General features: G+C 34.7%; 1 protein-coding gene across 2 annotated transcripts in view; it reads left to right on the plus strand.

Moving 5' to 3' along the window:
* The first annotated feature begins 9,167 nt into the window (after positions 1-9,167).
* LOC118187440 (N-acetylglucosamine-6-phosphate deacetylase) overlaps positions 9,168-18,599 on the plus strand; it is a 29,524-nt gene continuing 20,092 nt past the window's right edge. The window contains exons 1-2 of one of the 2 annotated variants that reach the window (XM_085809536.1): positions 9,168-9,242; positions 15,989-16,202. In XM_085809536.1, coding sequence (XP_085665662.1) covers positions 15,998-16,202 — 205 coding nt within the window. In that variant the 5' untranslated portion in view covers positions 9,168-9,242; positions 15,989-15,997. Of the gene's footprint in view, positions 9,425-15,988; positions 16,203-18,599 lie in introns of both variants that reach the window. The other variant, XM_035357656.2, reaches the window with a different exon arrangement.

Genomic DNA, 18,599 nt, shown 5'->3' on the forward strand with positions numbered 1-18,599 from the left:
CTATCAAACCATCGTCGCATTGTTTTGATGACACTACTAGTAAGACTGAGACAGACAGTGCTTTCAGGAACTTGTCCTTGATGTTCGTGAAAAACGACAAATCTTTATTTTGTTTGTCAAGATGAATTTTTTCTGCAAACGAGACGGTTTCATAGCGTCATTAGATAACACTTTGTTACAAAGTAAAGACATGGGCAGTTGCAAGTTCGATGGCGAAGGAACGAATCCAAACTTCAAGTACATGGAACTGTGTTGACGAAATTTCTTTTTATTAAACGATATCGTTGGCGGCAGCAAAATATGATAAGGGAAAGATAACTATTTCTCAAAATTAATAATTCACGATCACGATAAAGAACTAATAAACGCAATTACCTAGACCACTGGCCAAATAAACAATGAAAGTAAATCAAAATTAAGGCAAAAAACCAGAAATGAAGCGAACGAAAAGCGCTACACGAAACACGGGTGAAATCTAACATTCATATTGAAAGGACGCTCAACGCATGCACGGCGATTAATGGCGCGCGGAAATAGCTGACGCATATGCTGTGCTGCTTAGGATCACAGAAAAACCGTAGTGTCGAGTTCTTCAAAGTCATCCTACATAGAATATAAATTCGCCTCACCATTCTTAGGAGCAGTTCATCACATTCCTATATTTGCAGCGCCCCTCATCAAGTCAAGACATCATCATTCTGACCGCTGAACTCCTGAGACAGGACGGAATTTTTTACTGTGCTTCTTGACTTCAAGTACAGTTTTGCTCTTCTCAATATTCTACGCACCAGTTGATTGGGGCATTACATACCGATTGACTCAATATAATGGATAACGGCTTACATCTGGATACGGAATCTTACGCAAATTGGTATCGGAATGCTTCGCTCGCAATGGAATTAAAAAAAGAAATTGAAACTATTAAAGCTAATGTGCAAAACGATCTCTCAGAGGAAAATTATGCCATATTAAAGTAAGTTCGAAAAACGCTTTACGATCTATAATTAGAACTTCACTCCCCGAATACAGAAAAATTAGAACACAACTTGAAAACATCGCTTTATCTCAACTATCAGGAAATGCCAATAATGATACTTGGAGAGACGCTCCCAAAAGCAAAAGTCATAGGAAGCGTTCTAATTCTGAAGAAAGTCTTTCCTCTACCCAAACATCATCTCAACTCAAGCTCTAAACAATAATGAAAATCTTGTTGAAAATAAGATGGATCACACAGATGATTTCATACCCTTGATTCCAATCTAAGAAATACGTGGGACAAATTCCACCCCTCGTCATTACTCAACCTAACGAAAATTGGAGACAACCACATAAAGAACTCAAAGAAGACCTTAAAGTTGAAAAAGTTAGAAGGCAAAATAGAAGGAGAAAATTTTAAACTAAAGCTTTTCAGGAAGAAGATTTCAAAAAAGTACAAAATAAATTGGAAACAGAAAAGATTCCCTTCCACACTTTCCTTATGAATTCCGATAAATGTATACGGGCTGTAATAAAAGGACTAGTTAGTGACGATTCCCCTGATGAATAAAAGAAGCTCTAGGAGCCCCAAACTTCCCGATTATCACGGTTTGTCAACTTCAACATATGCGAGAGGGTATTGTTATCCTCCTCCCAACATTTTATGTGGAAGCCCCACGACTCCAGAAGGAAAAGCTATATTTCATGTTAAAAATATTTTTGATATGAAAGTATTAGGTTAAAGTCTAAAACCTGGGCCTACACAATGCTTTCACTCCCAACGTTACGGACACACGCAGCGTGCGTTTCACAATATTTCTCACTGTGTTCGCTACTTAGGTCAACATGAATCTATCTAATGCCCAGCTAGAAGTAGAAAAGATGACATTCCACTGTGCATTCTTTGCAAAGGACCGTACGCTGCGTGCAACTTAGAATGTCCGAAAGAGCAGGAAACGATGAAGACAGCAAAAATGACAATGCTCCTTCAAATACTAAAGATACTATTATAATTCCTATCGCCTTTATCGAAATAGAAAACTCAAAAGCGATGCCTACTTCCAGCCAATTAGAAAAATTTTCGAACAAACCCAACAACTTATCATATGCTGCAGTGGCGGCCAGCAGACCTTCTGCGCAAAAAATATCTCCAAAAATTAACGATAAGAAGACTACTGCAGATTATAGTACTATTGAAGAATTTAATACATTTATTAGACTTTTTCAGAGTTACGTGAAATAAAACCGCTCACAAAGCATCAGCAACAAGTTAAGCATGGCTCTAGAAGCCCTCACGAGCTTTGCTAAATTTAATAATGTTTAGTACATCAATTCAAATTTCACATCTACTCAGCGCATAAACTATGCGAAGTTCATGTACTGCGACTGTAACGGCATTAAACAGTAGCACACTGAACTTAAAAATTATATACATGTTCATAGCCTAGATATTGTTTTACTGAACGAGACTCATTTTCTTTCTACGGACACTTTTATATCTCTCGATCTGACAGACTTCACAATAGAAGTGCTATTGCATAAAAAATTGCCTAAATTGCTATACATACCTTCTTCCACTTTTTCAAAGTATCGATGCAACAGCCTGCATCCTAAAGGTAAAGACACTGAGTATCTACTTGTTTCAGTATATAACCCTCCCTCCAACCCCCTCAACACTAGAGACTTATACGTTTTCGTAAATCTAGGCTTACCAACTATAATCGCAGGCGATTTAAATAGCAAGCATTCAAGGAACACCGACCAAGATGCCATCACCGTAAATAATTATCTCCTACAGAATAATATTAATAGCTTTGCTTCCTCAGAGCCCACTCGCATACCTATCAATACATATGGAACTCCTGATGTTTTAGACATTATCATCACTATAAATATTCAACAATCCTTATCTCTATACGAGTAATAATCTCTCCTCCGATCATCTACCCGTCCACTTCACATTTTACGGCCTTCGGCATGGACTTCCTGCAATTAAAACCTATATTAATTGGGATAAATTTAATGACACATCTGTAACTCTATTAATTCTACTAAACTTCTCAGCAGTAGCCAAGACATAATTTAATTATAATATATGATGGCATAATTTATTTCAATGCCGAAATTAAAACTGCTATCAACAACTCTAAATTCACCAAATCTCCCGATGAATTCACTCTCCTACTGTATATTAGAAGAAAGATTTCCGATAAGAATCATTTACGCAAAATTGCACAAAGAACACATGATCTTAGAGATAAGAGGATATTTAATCAGGCTAACAGAAACATCCGCATCTTGATGAAGGAGTATTGAGATGAAAACTGGAATCAATTTGTCTACAGTCTTTCACAGATTGATTACTCAGTTTGACGTACTGCCAAAGCTTTAAATAATAAAGAGAATGGTATCGGGCCGATAAAAGAAAATAATCAAATTTATAATAACCCAGAAGATACTGCTAATATTTTTGCCGAGAATTTCGAAAATCAATTTAAAATTAATAATTTTCCTAGTTGCAACGATACACATATCAGAAGTCACGGGATGCAATTCACCGAATCAAACGCTAATGCTTCCAATAGCCCCACCTCTTCTGAGGAAGTACAGAATTTCATCAAAAAACTAAATCCAAAAAAAGCTATAGGCTTTGATGGAGTCTCTAATAAAGCTCTTCAAAATTTGCCCCAAAAAATAGTTCTTCTAATCTTCTAACAAACATTTTCAACGCTTACCTTCAACTTAATACATTTCTAAAGCTTTAGAAACAAGCCATTATCTCAGTCATAAAAAAAACCAAGCAAAGATGGCTCTTATATAATCAATCAATGGCCCATAAGTTTATTATCGGCAGTTGCTAAACTATTCGAAAAAATGATCATTGCCAGGTTTCAAAATTTCATTCAGTCTAACAATATTCTCATGAACCATCAATTTGGCTTACATCACGGATATTTTACCACCCAACAAAACATAAGGATTGTTGAATTTATTGTCACAAGTTTCAACAAAAAAGAGACAGTTGCTGGATTATTTCTAGATGTTGAAAAGACGTTTGGTAAGGTTTGGCATGAGAGCCTCCTTATCAAACTTCTCTCTCTAAATTTCCCTCTCGGGCTCATCATACTTATAGCTGATTATGTACACGAAAGATCATTTCAAGTACGCATCAACAACCATCTATCTTTTATCGGAAAAATTAAAGCCGACGTGCCTCAAGGCTCTTAAATTTCGCCTACCCTATCTAATTTGTACATAAATGACATCCCTGAAGTCTCAAGTGCTACCATCGTCTTCTACGCGGACGATACAGCTATACCCAGTAACTCTTTCAACCCTCACCTGGTTGTAGATAAATTACAAAATGCGCAGTAGACGTAATAGCTCTATGGTTTCGAGAATGGAAAATTTAAATAAAACACTTCTACATTTTCAATCACCATCTTCGGTAAACAGATACTCAGAGGGAACATTGACGATATGAAACTCAGTAACAGCATTATTAACAAGAAGCCTTACATCAAATACCTAGGCGCATATCTCGATAAACGACTTAACTTCAGGCATCATATCACTACTGTTCGAGATAAAACTCAAAAAGCTTTTAAGTTGATTTACTCTCTATTAGGCAGAAAGTCAAAATTAAATCCTTAAACTAAAAGAATTCTTTACTTTCAAACCATGAGGCCCATTTTACTGTATGCAGCACCAGCCAGGGCAGCAGCAGCTAGAACAAATACATTTAAACTGCAGCACATTTCACGCAATGTAGTGCGTGTTTGCAGTTAGCCTGAGCGTGAAAGAACTTTTGGCAGCGAAAGCACTGCGTTGGGCCTCGTCTGCTTCTGTATCTTTCAGCTGTGATCCTAAGGTGCATCAAGTATTCCTTGTTAAAGATCTGACGAGATTTCTCTGTTCTCTGAAGTAAAACCAGAAAGAGCGGCATTTTCATGATTTCAGGTCCTCTTCGTCTAGTGAGTTGAATGACTTTATTAACTTGCTAACCAAGGGAAATCAGTTCATGCTGTATCTCCACAGTATTAGTGTAACTGGAAAGACTCCTAATCAGAGTTTTAATGTTTTTGTCACACGCAAGCTGGTAAGTATGATACTTGACATTTTACTGTCAAGTAAAGCTGTTACTTGACTGCGAACAGCAATGGTGAACACTTTGATGTAAAACTGATTGTCGGATTTCATTTGAGCTTTGTAATCCAAAAGTGTAGCATCCTCTAAAATTTTAGTGATTTGACTCCATGTCAAGTCCGAATCTTTTATCATAGTTGTTGGAAGTATTATCCTAAATTTAACTCACTCGAATCATTTCATTAGAAACAAGTACCTAGCCTTATGGCTGTTCGCTTGTATTAATTTAGGTTGAGCCATTGTAGTGATGAAGTAGTGCGCAGAGCGCCGATAAAATAGGCGATAAACATTAGAGTCTGGCATCCCAGGATATTTGGTGGTCGATGAAGGGTCGATCGATGATAGCAAATGTTGATGAGTAGGTAATTAAATGGCAGTTCCAGATTATGAAAAATATTGAGAATTTGCGAAATAGGAAGTTAGTTGCAAATTAGTAGATAAGTATTAATGAATCAATAAAGTTCTGTCAATTTGAAGCATTTGAGGAGGTGAGGTTTTAGCGCAAAAGTCATAGCAGCGTTTGTTTACATTCTGCACCGAGTGAGTTTTTTCTTAATCAGGAAAGCAAATTTGTTCTTAGTGACTTGAATTTGGGAAAAAAAAAGCCATCAGAGCCATTCCGAATACAATAGGTCCCACACATGCTCAGAATACTCTTATACATTAGGAGGAAGAAATTTGCGACCACATGGCTACTTACTTTTCCACTGGTTTTACTGAAAATGCACTCTTTGATCAAGAAACACAGAGGAGGAAGTCGACAAATACATTGATAAACTGAATGATGAAATCATCACATACATTATTGGCCTTACTAATCATGAAGAAATCACTTCCATCATCAAAAACCTAAATGTTAAGAAAGCTCCTGGATTTGACCTCATTACCAACAAGGCTATTAAACTGCTACCACATCACTATATCCGTGCACTTATCAAAATCTTCAATAACTGCATTACTATTAATTATTGCCCCAGCTCTTGGAAGCTTGCAATTATTATCCTTTTCAAAAAAACCTGGCAAAGATCACAGTCTTAGTGAAAATTACCGACACATCAGTTTACTTTCCTCACTTGGAAAGATTTTTGAAAAAGTTATCTACAATAGACTGATCTCCTTCTTAAATACCAATAACATCCTCTCTGACACACAATTTGGCTTCCGCCAAGGCCACTCCACTGTGCACCAAATCACCAATATTGTCGACAACCTGCTAAACGCTTTTAACAAAAAAGAAACTGCTGCTGCTGCATAATTTACTGATGTTCAAAAAGCATTTGATAAAGTTTGGCATAACGCTATCCTCTACAAACTCCACTACTATAGATGCCCTCTTCCTTTAATTAAAATTCTTCAAAGCTACATTACCAACAGATGCTTCAAGATCAAAATTAACAACACTCTCTCCTCCACCAAACCAATCGTCAGTGTAATTCCACAAGGGTCAGTTTTAGGCCCCTCTGCATTTAATATTTATATAAATGACATGCCTACACCACTGGGAGCTAACATCTTGAAGTATGCTGATGATACTGTAATCTTCACCAATTCTATTAACCCTGCACATGCACCTGGCTTCATATCGCACTTAATATCCTCATCAAATGGCTTGAAAACTGGAAAATTAAAGAAAATCCTGAAAAATGTCATACCATCATCTTTAGAAGGCATAAAACTAACATCAAAATTAATCAGCAGTTCAAAATCAACAACACCCTTATTCCAATGGTAAATGAAGTCAAATACCTGGGTGTTATCCTCGACTGCAAGTTTAAATTTAATGCACATATCAATTATGTCTCAAAAAAGGCGAACGCTGCATTCATGAGTATTTTTCCTTTAATTAAAAAGAGCCCTACCCTCTCAGTCGAAAATAAAAGAAAGCTCTACCTTACTATGATTAGATTCATCTTAACCTATGCTAGTCCTGCCTGGAGTATTATCAACAGAAATCAAAGAAATAAATTTCAAATCATATAGAATAAAATTCTCCGACATGTGCTTTCAGCCTCCATCTGTCTTAAAAATGATCAAATTCACAATTATTTAAAAATAGACACCATTGATTCTTACATCTTGTCGACAACCCATAAGTTCTTCGCCAGTGTTGAAAACTCATCCCACCAAACACCAAAGCTCTCTCTAATTATGATCCTTTCCTCATACAAGACTGTATTAGGCCGAAAAATATACACTCATGTCCATAAATTAAGGATAATTCGGAGTCACGCAGAAATCGAACTCTAAAATAAATATATCACCTGTAAAATCACTACATACATCTTCAAGAATCATATGCAAATTTCAGGAAGTAACCAGATGACACCGATGGTACGTCACAATGACGAGAGTGTAAGAGAGTGATATATAAGGAATACAGGCAAAGAAGTAAAATTGTTCGCAGGCGCTTTATAAGCATTTCAGTGCAATAACCGAATAGTTATGACACAAAGGACGCATTTGGATGATTTTTTACGTGGTAGAATTATCGGCCGCCTGGAATGCGGGAGTACCCAAATGGAAGTATCAGACGAACTTGGAATTGCCCAGAGTGTCATCTCCAGGCTTTGGCAACGATTCCAAGATGATGGTAATGTGAGTAGACGTTACATCACAGGTCGCCCCAGAACTACAATGCCGAATGAGGACCGGTATTTGGCAGTTACTGCCAAAAGAAACAGGCGGAGCACAGCCTCAGACCTGTCTCGTCAGCTCTCTTTAGCCACTGGTACGACAATTTCAAGACAGACCGTGTACATACGCTTAGGCCAGATTGGTCTATATGCTCGTAGACCTATCAGATGCGTTCCACTTACTGCAACTCACTGTCGCCTGCGGTTAGCCTGGAGTAGAAAGCATGCATTGTGGACACCGGAACAGTGGGCTTGTGTGATGGTTTCCGACGAGTCCAGGTTTAGCTTGCAGTCTGATTCTCGCCGGACTTTCATATGGAGAGCGCCAGGTACCCGTTAGAACCAAGGAAACATCATTGAACGACACCGTTACGGTGGTGTAGGAGTGCTCGTTTGGGGTGGAATTATTCTGGCTTCCAGAACTGACCTCATGTTCAAATTGGAACCATGACAAGCCAAATCTATCCGGACGTCATTCTGGAACAACATGTACGTTTGTTTCAGGGCGCCATGGGCGCACAATGTGTGTTTATGGATGACAACACCCGTCCTCACCGAGCAAACTTCGTAAGCGAATGCCTTCAATCGGAGGATATCACCCGTATGGACTGTCCAGCATTCTCACCGGACTTAAATCCAGTAGAGCACGTGTGGGACATGCTTGGCCGACGAGTTGCAGCCCGTCAACCTCCTCCTGCATGTCTACCGGAACATCGGAGAGCATTGCTTTTTGAGTGGTGTAATAGTCCTCAAGATCAGATCGATAATTTGATACTCAGCATGCCTGGGCGTTGTACGGACTGTATTGCGCCGTCTGGGAGACATACAATGTATTAACAATCATACCAACCATGTAATATTGGTTTTTTGTAAATAGGGTTTTTTTTGGTAATTTGCTCCAGGGAGAAAAAATCGCTAATGTTTTTAATAATATCAAACATACAACATCTTTTTTTGCTCTTTACCTTTTGTTTAATAAATAAGCTTTACAAATAAGTCAAATTTGTTTTGCTTCTAACTCTTCCTTTGCCTGATTTTGCATTATCCTTAATTTATGGACATGAGTGTATTTCATATCCCAAATTGTTGAAGAATATGGGTACTATTAACATTTTCGAGAAAATGGTTACCAGTGATGTTATGAATTTTAAATGTATTGAATGAAGTTTTTATGATCAAATTTTGTTTAATTCTTTCAATAATTTGAATAATACAGTCTTTCTCTAAATCTAAACAATATTTAGATTTTCTAAGAAAATTTTACTCATTTATTTACTTTCTGGATAAGGTTATCCTTCTACTGCAGATATGCCCGAACTTCGTCCACAAATACCTTTACTCCGCACCTAAGCTTGATTTTTCGCCCATGTGGCAGAAAGAATTAGCGGGTGCAAAACAAGACATCTGTCTACTTTGTCTGTCTGTCTGTCAGTCGTAAATTTTATTTGTAAATGTACATCTTATCTTTTCGGGTCATGAACTCCGTTGGTAAACAAACTCTATTTAACTTGATACGACTTTGGGTTGTGAAAAGGGCATTTTTGCAGATATTTTTCTGTTAAATCTGGGAGAGAATTTACATACATATCATTTGAAATCTGATTTCTCAAGGGAAGACTGCATTTTTAAGTGCCTCAGTAGAGTGTTTCATATTTTAATTAGTGTAAAAAGTTAGTAGTAATTCCTGTACTGTATTTTGTGGTAACTAATATTTATGCACATTATCTATACTGAATTAATGTAACGAAAAAGATGTAAAAAATTAATAATTTAATTAAAAAAAACCGTTAAAAATTTCACAATTTTGCCGAAATAATTATTTAGATTCTTTGATTTTCATTCAGCAATGTAGTTTTTCACAATTTTTTTCCACTGGTTTACTGTGTTAGTAAACGGGCGTATTTTAAAACCTGCCGCAGTTTGTTATTGTAAATGCAAGATTAATTTCTTCTTTTAAAAATTGTTTTAATGCGATAAAGGATTCAGTCATTTACTTCATTAAGTAAACTTATGAAAATAAAGATATTTCTTAGCTATTAACGTAATTTTTACTGTCCTTTTGCCTGTTACTTACTGGTAAAACATTGTTAATTTATATTCATATGCTAGGTTTGAGAAAATTTAATGCAACTTTTATAAAAATATATGATACAAAATAACTGATGCTATTTGCATTCTTGTTAGCTGACAACTGTTTTGCAGAAAATTCAGTGTATCATTTAATATTTTTTATTGTTCATTCCAATTTAAATGTGTTAATGATTGTGTTTTTTGTACATTTCAATAACGTTATTTTGTTAAAATTGATTATTTCTTTCTATTTTATCATGAACAGCAATAGTATTAGATGATATAATATTTTGGTACTAAGTGGTACAGCTATTGATGCATAAAAATAAATATTATAACTATCACAGTATCTTTCATGAATAATAAATTTTCTGTCAAAATAGCCGGTGTCTAAAAGGCAATGAAAATATTCATTACAATCAGAGAATAGTCCAAAGATAAACTTAGTTACTGTGTTTCATCCTTTTGATAGAAGTCTGTTGTTTTCTTCTTGCATTTCCTTGCTGCTCATCACTTTTTTTTTTTTTTTTTTGGCTTAGTTTTTAAATTTATTGATCAGCTGTTTTTTTCTATTTAATGTGCACCTTTATGATACCTCAAATACAGAATTCATTATTTTTTATGGAATGAGGTACTTATTGGTTAGGAATTGCTATCCTTTAACTGATGAGAACTATTATTTCTTTTAGAATAATAGTTCTCATCATCATCTCAATAATAGCTTTTTATTAAATAAGAGCTAAGCTACAAGTCATTGCATTGGATAGCAGAAAGTCTAGTGTCAGCCTAATTTAGTGCTGGTAATGTATACACATGATGCCATAACATCTGTACTTTCATATAATGTAACCCTGATTGATTCTCAACAAGCCACCTTTTATTTTTATGAACAGCCATATAATTTAACTGTTATTGCTGTATTTTTTCCCTTGTATTCTGGAAAAAGAAAGAAAAAAAGTATCAAAATTTAAGATTTGCTTGTAAAACATGGACTTACCATAAAAGAATTTACGTATTAATGAACTTGGTAAAAGTATATTTATGGGTACCCCTTGGTGAATTTTGTTAATTTTTGGCAGTACATGGATACTAAGGTTGTGAAATTCTTTCACTTGTTATTTTGGCTTGTGTAGTGGAAATTTTTGCAGCAAAACTCTCCACTACGCAAAGCCAAAATAACGACAAAAATTGCTCAAACTCGGTATATATGTACACATCAACCTATTTTCACTTTAAAAAAATCCCAGAATTGCACAAACTTGGCATTGTGCACTCCCTTGACTTTATCCATGTACACATTGAGCTATTTTCATTTAAAAAAAATCCCAGATTTGCACAAACTTGGCATTGTGCACTGCCTTCCCTTTGTCTATGTACACATCGATATATTTTCTCTTAAAATTTAAAGGAGCACCCAATTCTACAGTAGAGGCAAACAAATACATAAACTACATTTTAAACCAAACAATGAAATAACATAAAAAAGGAAAAACCTCTTCAAATACCCACTTACTTTATTTAGAAATTACTTCATCTTCAGTCTGTGGCACACAAAATTCTTTAACAGCATCCAAAAACTTCCTAAAATTATCTGAACTCGAATCCATATATCGGTGTCGCCACATAAATTCACAAAAATAAGAGTAAAAAATATTCTCCATGGTTCCCGACTGTCGATGACACTTTTTGCGAAAATCTCTTTTAACCACACTCCACATACCTTCAGTATTATTAATATGAGCTCCCTTTCCTGGATCTTTAAACATCAGTGCATGATTTATGGAAAGATGAAAGAACCCATTATCAGAAAAACAATTATAGGTCTTCCAACAGTCAGATATAATAGTCTTACCCGGTAAAATATTTCATTTGATTACATCCAACGAAGTTTTTTTCCTTCTGTCCTCAACCACTTAAAAAAAAAAAAAAAAACCACATCTTCCCGTCCTTCCTTCTTATTTCACCAAACACCCACTTTTCCCCACTCGTACACTATACTTCCTAACCAGCACACACCACAAGCAGGGCTTAATTTCTAAGATTAGAAGTGCCAGAGCCCTATGGAAGACCGTCCGCAAAGAGGAACGAGAGTAAATAAATAAATAATGACTATTAAACTCATTAATAACTTTAAAATTAAATACTTAATTATATCGAATTAATTAATAGCTATTTAATTAATGTTTATAAATTGTTATTTAATCAATAATTATTATATAATTAACTAATTATAATTTCATTGATAATTAATTATTATTTATTGAAATAATTAAACAGTTAAAATTAAATAAAATGTAAAGAGATAAATTGAATTAGTAAGCAATTTTTAATATAATTTTATTGTTAAAATAAAATTTTCGAGATAAAACTTCTACAGAAATTGTTATTCAATTACATAAAAGAAGTGCCACAGCCTTCTTATTCAGGGCTCTGGTGCATTCCGGCTAGAATTATGATTAATTACAAAAACTAAGAAGCACTGGAGCCGAGATCCGGTGGGCTTCGGCCCAATTTAAGCTCTGAGGAGGGAAGTTCTTTTATCATCACAAAAATTAAATATACTTAAAGTATAGCTGGTGAAAATTCCAGGGTGAAAATGAATGGGGGTATGAGTGGGTGGAAACAAAAAATGAGGGGAATCTTTGTGAGATAGAACGTTCTCTTTGACCGCGGCTCTCTGCTCATATATTTATAGCCATCAAGCAGATGTGTGTCAGGGGTAAAATGAGTCCTAAATCTGACTCCTAAGGATGAATGTAAAGTTTCTGATTATGCTTCCTCCCATTAGTGGATACTGTAGGAAAGATGATGTATAGGTCGTGCTTGAGCAGTTTATCTCAGTGTTTCACTCTTTTTGTACTCGCTGTCACTTAACGCACATTTAAGAACACAAATTTTCCTTCCTGCGAGGATAACTAACTGTAAACATTGATAACAATACACAAGATATGATGGCATGACGAGAAATTTACACGTTCCTAAACAAACTTCCCCCAAATTTCTTGCCCTTCTTACGGGGAAAGGTTTCCGCATGTGAGTGAGGGGACTTTACTTGAACGTCTCATGTTCTCGTGAGTTCGTATTTCTAGGGAAATAGAGTATTGCAAGGTCTGCTTATTGTTAAACTAAAACGTTAGGAATTTTAAATTATTTTCAACTTTAAATTGTGGTTCAGTTTTATAAAAAGAAGTACCGGAGCTCATCTTATTTATGGCTCCGGTGCACTCCAGCTAAAATTGTAATTTATCTTAAAAATTGAGAAGTACGGGAGCCGGGCTCTGGTGGGCTCCGGCGCAATTTAAGCACTGACCACAAGCCCTTACAAAACATGCCACAGTTCAAAATTTACCGCAATGATCCAACTGATTATGTCATAATAGGGTTTCCATAACATTCAACTACTCAGGTTACCATAAATGGTGTGGTGTATTTAATTATGGCAAAGCACACTAGGGCTATCTGCCTAAGGGGAGGGATGCCTTTCGTGGAGGACTTTCTAAGGGAAACTGGCTCGTATACATGTTACACATGGGGAAAACCACGAAAACGCCCATGCAGCCAGCCCGTTCGCGGGATTCGAACCTCGGACTGAACTACCAGTGTTCAGCGTCTTTACCGCTCGGCCGCTGGTGGGCTGGTTACCATAAATGAAACAACAACTTGGCGATAAATGAAACAACAACTTCATGATAATACAAGGGGTACCCTTCAGTCTACTGTAACCATGGACATGATATGGTACTGTATTTGAAAACAGATAAACAGTGGTGATGCAATGTGAAAAATTGTACAAGAGAATACCTTTTTTAAAAGGAATATAGTTCAAGGGCTATAGAATCACATTTAATGCTGTGCTCCGGTTCATTTACAGCAGGTTGAGAAAATTAACATCTGTTGAATAGGGAAAAGAAAAGTTGGGTGTAGCTGGCAAAACAGTAATAGATTGGAATCCTGTGGGAAGATTGTGCTCATTTTTTGTACTTTCAGAATAACCAGTGCAGGTTTTAATGAATTGTTTTTTCTTTTAATCTGAAGCTTGAATCTATATTTATATTAGTTTTTTAGTGTTTTAATGTTAAATTTGTATCTGTCAACTAACTGTATAATAATATATAGCTATATATGTGTATCTGTCAACTGTATAATAATATATAGCTATATATGTGTATCTGTCAACTGTATAATAATATATAGCTATATATGTGTATCTGTCAACTGTATAATAATATATAGCTATATATGTGTATCTGTCACCTATATGTGTGTGTGATTGTTTATTAAATGTAAGGTGCCAGTCCCTCCAGAATTCTACAAGAAGAATTTCATGTTAGCCAGCTTTAACTTTCAACAGAATAATACAGAAGTACCAAAAATTATAACAGATGTTTATAGTTGATGTTAGTATTCCTGCAGAATGCATAGTAAGTTAAAAAAATGGTCCCACATTCCACCAAATAAGAACTGTGGTTAATTATCCTTGCTTAATAAAGAAGGAAAACCAGTACCTATATGCTAATGGAAGAATTTGATAACTTTTGTGGTAATTTGATACAACTAGTTTTTCTTTATTTTGTGTGGAAAATGTTTGGCAACTGCTTCTAACATACCAACAAAGGATTTTTTTAACGTACAACTTTCTGCTTCCACATGAATTCCATTAAGTATGACTTCAAATGATGTGCTGCTATACACCTGTGTATCTTGTTTTGCTATCTTGAAGAACTCTATACCTGTGTGATATTTTACATGTGAACTCTGGAATGTGTATTTGCAAAATTGAATTTGTGGTTCATTTTGAAAAGCTTAAAACTGGCCTTTTTAAATTTTTTCTGTTTTATAGGCAGTCTCAGAATAAATGGTTGTTGCTTTTTTGATATTTTTTTTAATTGCATTTAACAAAATCATGGCATTTGTGTGGGGCTCTATAAAAAAAGTTTCTTTAGTTTCTCACCAAATACCACTGAAAATCCACTGAAGTGGCAGAATGCAGCCAATGTTATTTTTTTCTTTTCAACAACAGGTTTTCATCAGTCACTGTGATAAGCTTTCACCTCCTATTTATTTTATTTTCATGACTCTGCACCTTGTAAACACATATTTCTCTCATATAATTGTTTTAGTTTATGACAGTAGTATCACTCTGTTGATTTCTTCCATGCAAAATTTTATTCATGTTATTTTCTTGGACTATCTGAAGATAAATCTGATGGCAGTCTTCTTGCAGCAAACCAGTTGCCAATTCCTATTCCCATCAGTTCCATGTCTTTTGAACATCACCATGTTCTTTTCGATTGACTGGAATAAAACTTCATTTTGTAAAAATTGGAACATTGATGGTTAGTTAGCAATATATTATATATAAGAGAATTTTATATTTGCTTTATACGAATAGAGAATATTTGTTAAATACGTACATATATATATAATATATTATTATAAATGTAAGAAACTTGTAGCTTCATTTTAATTGTTTGGTAGAGGCAATAGACCCATGATCGAACTATATACTTTGGAAAAAAATTCCCTCAAACTGTTATATTGTTGCAATAGCAATGAATTTTATTTATGGTGCCAGAGTTGGCAACTCTTTTGGCGAATTTTGGCTTTTAACTGCTAACACAAAAGTACTGGAAAACGTATGCAGGTTCATCATTAGGTAACAGCTGACAGGTAGATAAGTGTATGAATAAATTGAGATGAAGGCCAGTGTCGATGGTATGGAGAATTCTCCTTATCATATCCTAATCCAGCAGTTACTGAAGACTGCATTGTAGCCATGAAAATATGAGTTAGAACATTAGGATAAAAAAGGTGGCAACATCATCAGTGTTAGACATCAGTATTGCTTGCATCAGCCTATCATATAATTCATGAGAATCTGAAGTTATGAGAATTCTGTGTAAGATGTGTATGCAAGTGCTTGACACCCAAAATGAAAGGGAGGCATTTTGATACACCTTAAAATATTCTGTATCAGTATAAAGCTGATAATGAAGCATGTCTGTGGTGATCATCACTTGAGATGAGATTTAATTTAATTTTTTTAATATTTCTCAATTTATGTGAGTGTTACTTAAAATAAATATGAAACTTTAATATAAAATATTTCTTTCTTTCTTAATTTTCTTTTATGTTTTATATATTTATTAGTTATTTTTGTTCAGGATAGGATTATGTCTGCTCCTGGTAAACTCTTGCAATTTCATAACTGTGAAATTCTTCGAGGCTCTAAAATATTCAGAGAGGACCTATGGGTTCGTGACAAAAAAATTGTAAATCCTGAGCCTGTATTTTATGATGAGAAAATTATTGCAGATGAGAAAATTGATTGTGGTGGTGCTTTAATTGTACCTGGATTTATTGATCTGCAAATTAATGGTAATAATCAAGTTATGTTTATCATTTTTTGTTGTGTGTTTTGTTGTAATGTGTAATACTTTTTTTTTTTTTTTTTGCTTGTTTGTTTTAATCAGCAGTTTAAAGTGGGATAGGATAGGGAATTAGAAAATATCTCACAAAATAAGTTATTTTATTATAGTATACATTAAGGCAGTATTTAACTTATTATATCTTAACTTTTGAGATTAATTCAGTTTGTTTAAAGTACCTTCGTCTCCCTACTGTTAGAGATTTCTTCTTCATTTTTGTTACAATATATGCTATGTTTTTAAAATTATTTCATTAATATAAAACAGCTATAAATTTTTATTTTATATAATTTTAGGTAAAGAAATAAATATTGCAATATTTGTTCTATTTTCAAAAGTAATTATGACATGGTCATTGTTTAAAATTTTACATTTATACTATTATTTATGTTAAAATCTGATTTTGTATTAATCACTTTTTTTGTTTTAATGACTGAATTAGAATTTTTCAAAAGAATCTTACATTCTTAGTAGTTTTATTATCCATATTATTGAAGATACTTATTAGGTATTCCATGTCGGCTAGGTGTATCAACTATTATTTCTGTATGTGTAAAACTAAGTCAGATTATTTAAATATGGCAAAACACATGAGGGTTATCATCTGAAAAAGAGGAATGCCTTTGTGAAGAGCTTCTTAAAGGAAATTGGCTCATATTCATATGTAAACTGTGAAAACTCCCATGCATCCAGCCTAAGATTTGAACTCCAATTCAGTACCAGTGTTCAGCAATTTGATCACGTGGTCGCTGATGGTCTGAAAGCACATTCATATTTAAAACAGAAGTTTTGTGTTGAAATCTTTATGGCTTGGATACTGAACTGCATCTGAGATCACCCTGAAAAAACAGAAATATTTTAAAACGGTGCTGTAGGCCATCTGAATGAAACACTACCAATTACAGATAGATCTGGAACTATTTGGTTGATCATCGGCAAAGATCTCTTTGAAACTCTTTTTAAGACATCATAACTCTGAAAATTTTCTTAGTCTTAGCAAAAGAATTAGTGTGCGTGTCTGGTATAGAAGTCTTTTGTTTAACCAGCCATCTATTGGAAACTTAGTATAGTCTACTCTAATCTGGACTTGATTCTGAGCATAAGAAAGAAATTTTCTATAGATACAGAGTTTAAGATGGTTGTTCTTGTTATAATTGGCAAAAGATACCCTACTGCAAATTGATTGCAAATTACATGGGTAGTACCACAGTGGTTGGCATTAAAAATGCTGCAGCTGGAGTACACTTGAAACATTTTAATCTCAATAGAGCTGTAGGAACTGTAGTTTTTAAGGAAATTGGCAGAGGAATGTAGTCTGTTATCTTTACTGACTCCCAGGTTATTCTTAAGGCACTTTCTTTTGTGTCCCTTAGTGGTAAAAAATGCTTTATGTTTGCTAGATTGTTCTTGATTCTCTTTTGGAAAGCAGACAATATATTATTGGAAATGACTGGGTGGATAGCTTGTGCAAGGCTGGTTTTAACCTCGGCCACATTCTGTTGCTAATTTGTGTATGGTTAAAATACTTATCCAGCATCAAGCTATATCAGTAAATGGCTTTGAAAAATTAATTGGGCAGATATCCTAGGGTTCCTTATTGAAAACTCCAGCTCTGTATAATTTTCTTAGAATTCTGAATGTAGCAGATTTTCATCTCAGAACTGGCCATGATTATTTGCAAACAGTATTTATTCATATCAGTCTAGTAAATTCACAGTAGTGCCTGTTATGTGGCCTGGCTGACATGACTGGTGACCACATCTACTATTGCCCTGATCTTAGTGACTTTGCAGATAGTCATTATGCAGAAGATATTAAACTTTTTTTGCTTTCCTTTAAGTCTTTGTTGTATTGCCTGCAAGATAATAAGAACCAAAAATCCAAGGCCTGGCAAAGGATTAAATGAAAAGTTTTTTTTAAGTAACTATTTAGAGTGAAATTTTTTTAAGATAAAACTAAAAGATGAAATGAAACCCAAAGAAAATGTATAGTACTATTAATTGGGTGAGGTAATCAATGTAATAAATTTTAAAACATGATACAGCAGAAGAGTGAAAAGCTCTTAATGCCTGAAATCTGCATGGTATGTTAGCTGTAAAATTCACAGTTAAAAAAGGAGCATGAAACACAAAAGCTTCAAATTAAAAATTGAACATACTTAGCAAATGATGTTACAGCAAATGGAGGAGGCATCAGTTCCAGAAGATATTTTCCATTGCTTATTGGTTAGGAACATTAAACATACAATGATGACGAATCACTTTTTGTCCCACAGATGCTCTCCCGTTTGGGTGTGACATCCATTTGCTGGATCAACAGTGTGAAATTTGTGGCTCACGATGAAATG

The sequence above is a fragment of the Stegodyphus dumicola genome, chromosome X2 (assembly GCF_044657685.1).
Source record: "Stegodyphus dumicola isolate Sdum_Otavi_A_Nest chromosome X2, ASM4465768v1".
In the NCBI taxonomy this organism is placed as follows: Eukaryota; Metazoa; Arthropoda; class Arachnida; order Araneae; family Eresidae; genus Stegodyphus; species Stegodyphus dumicola.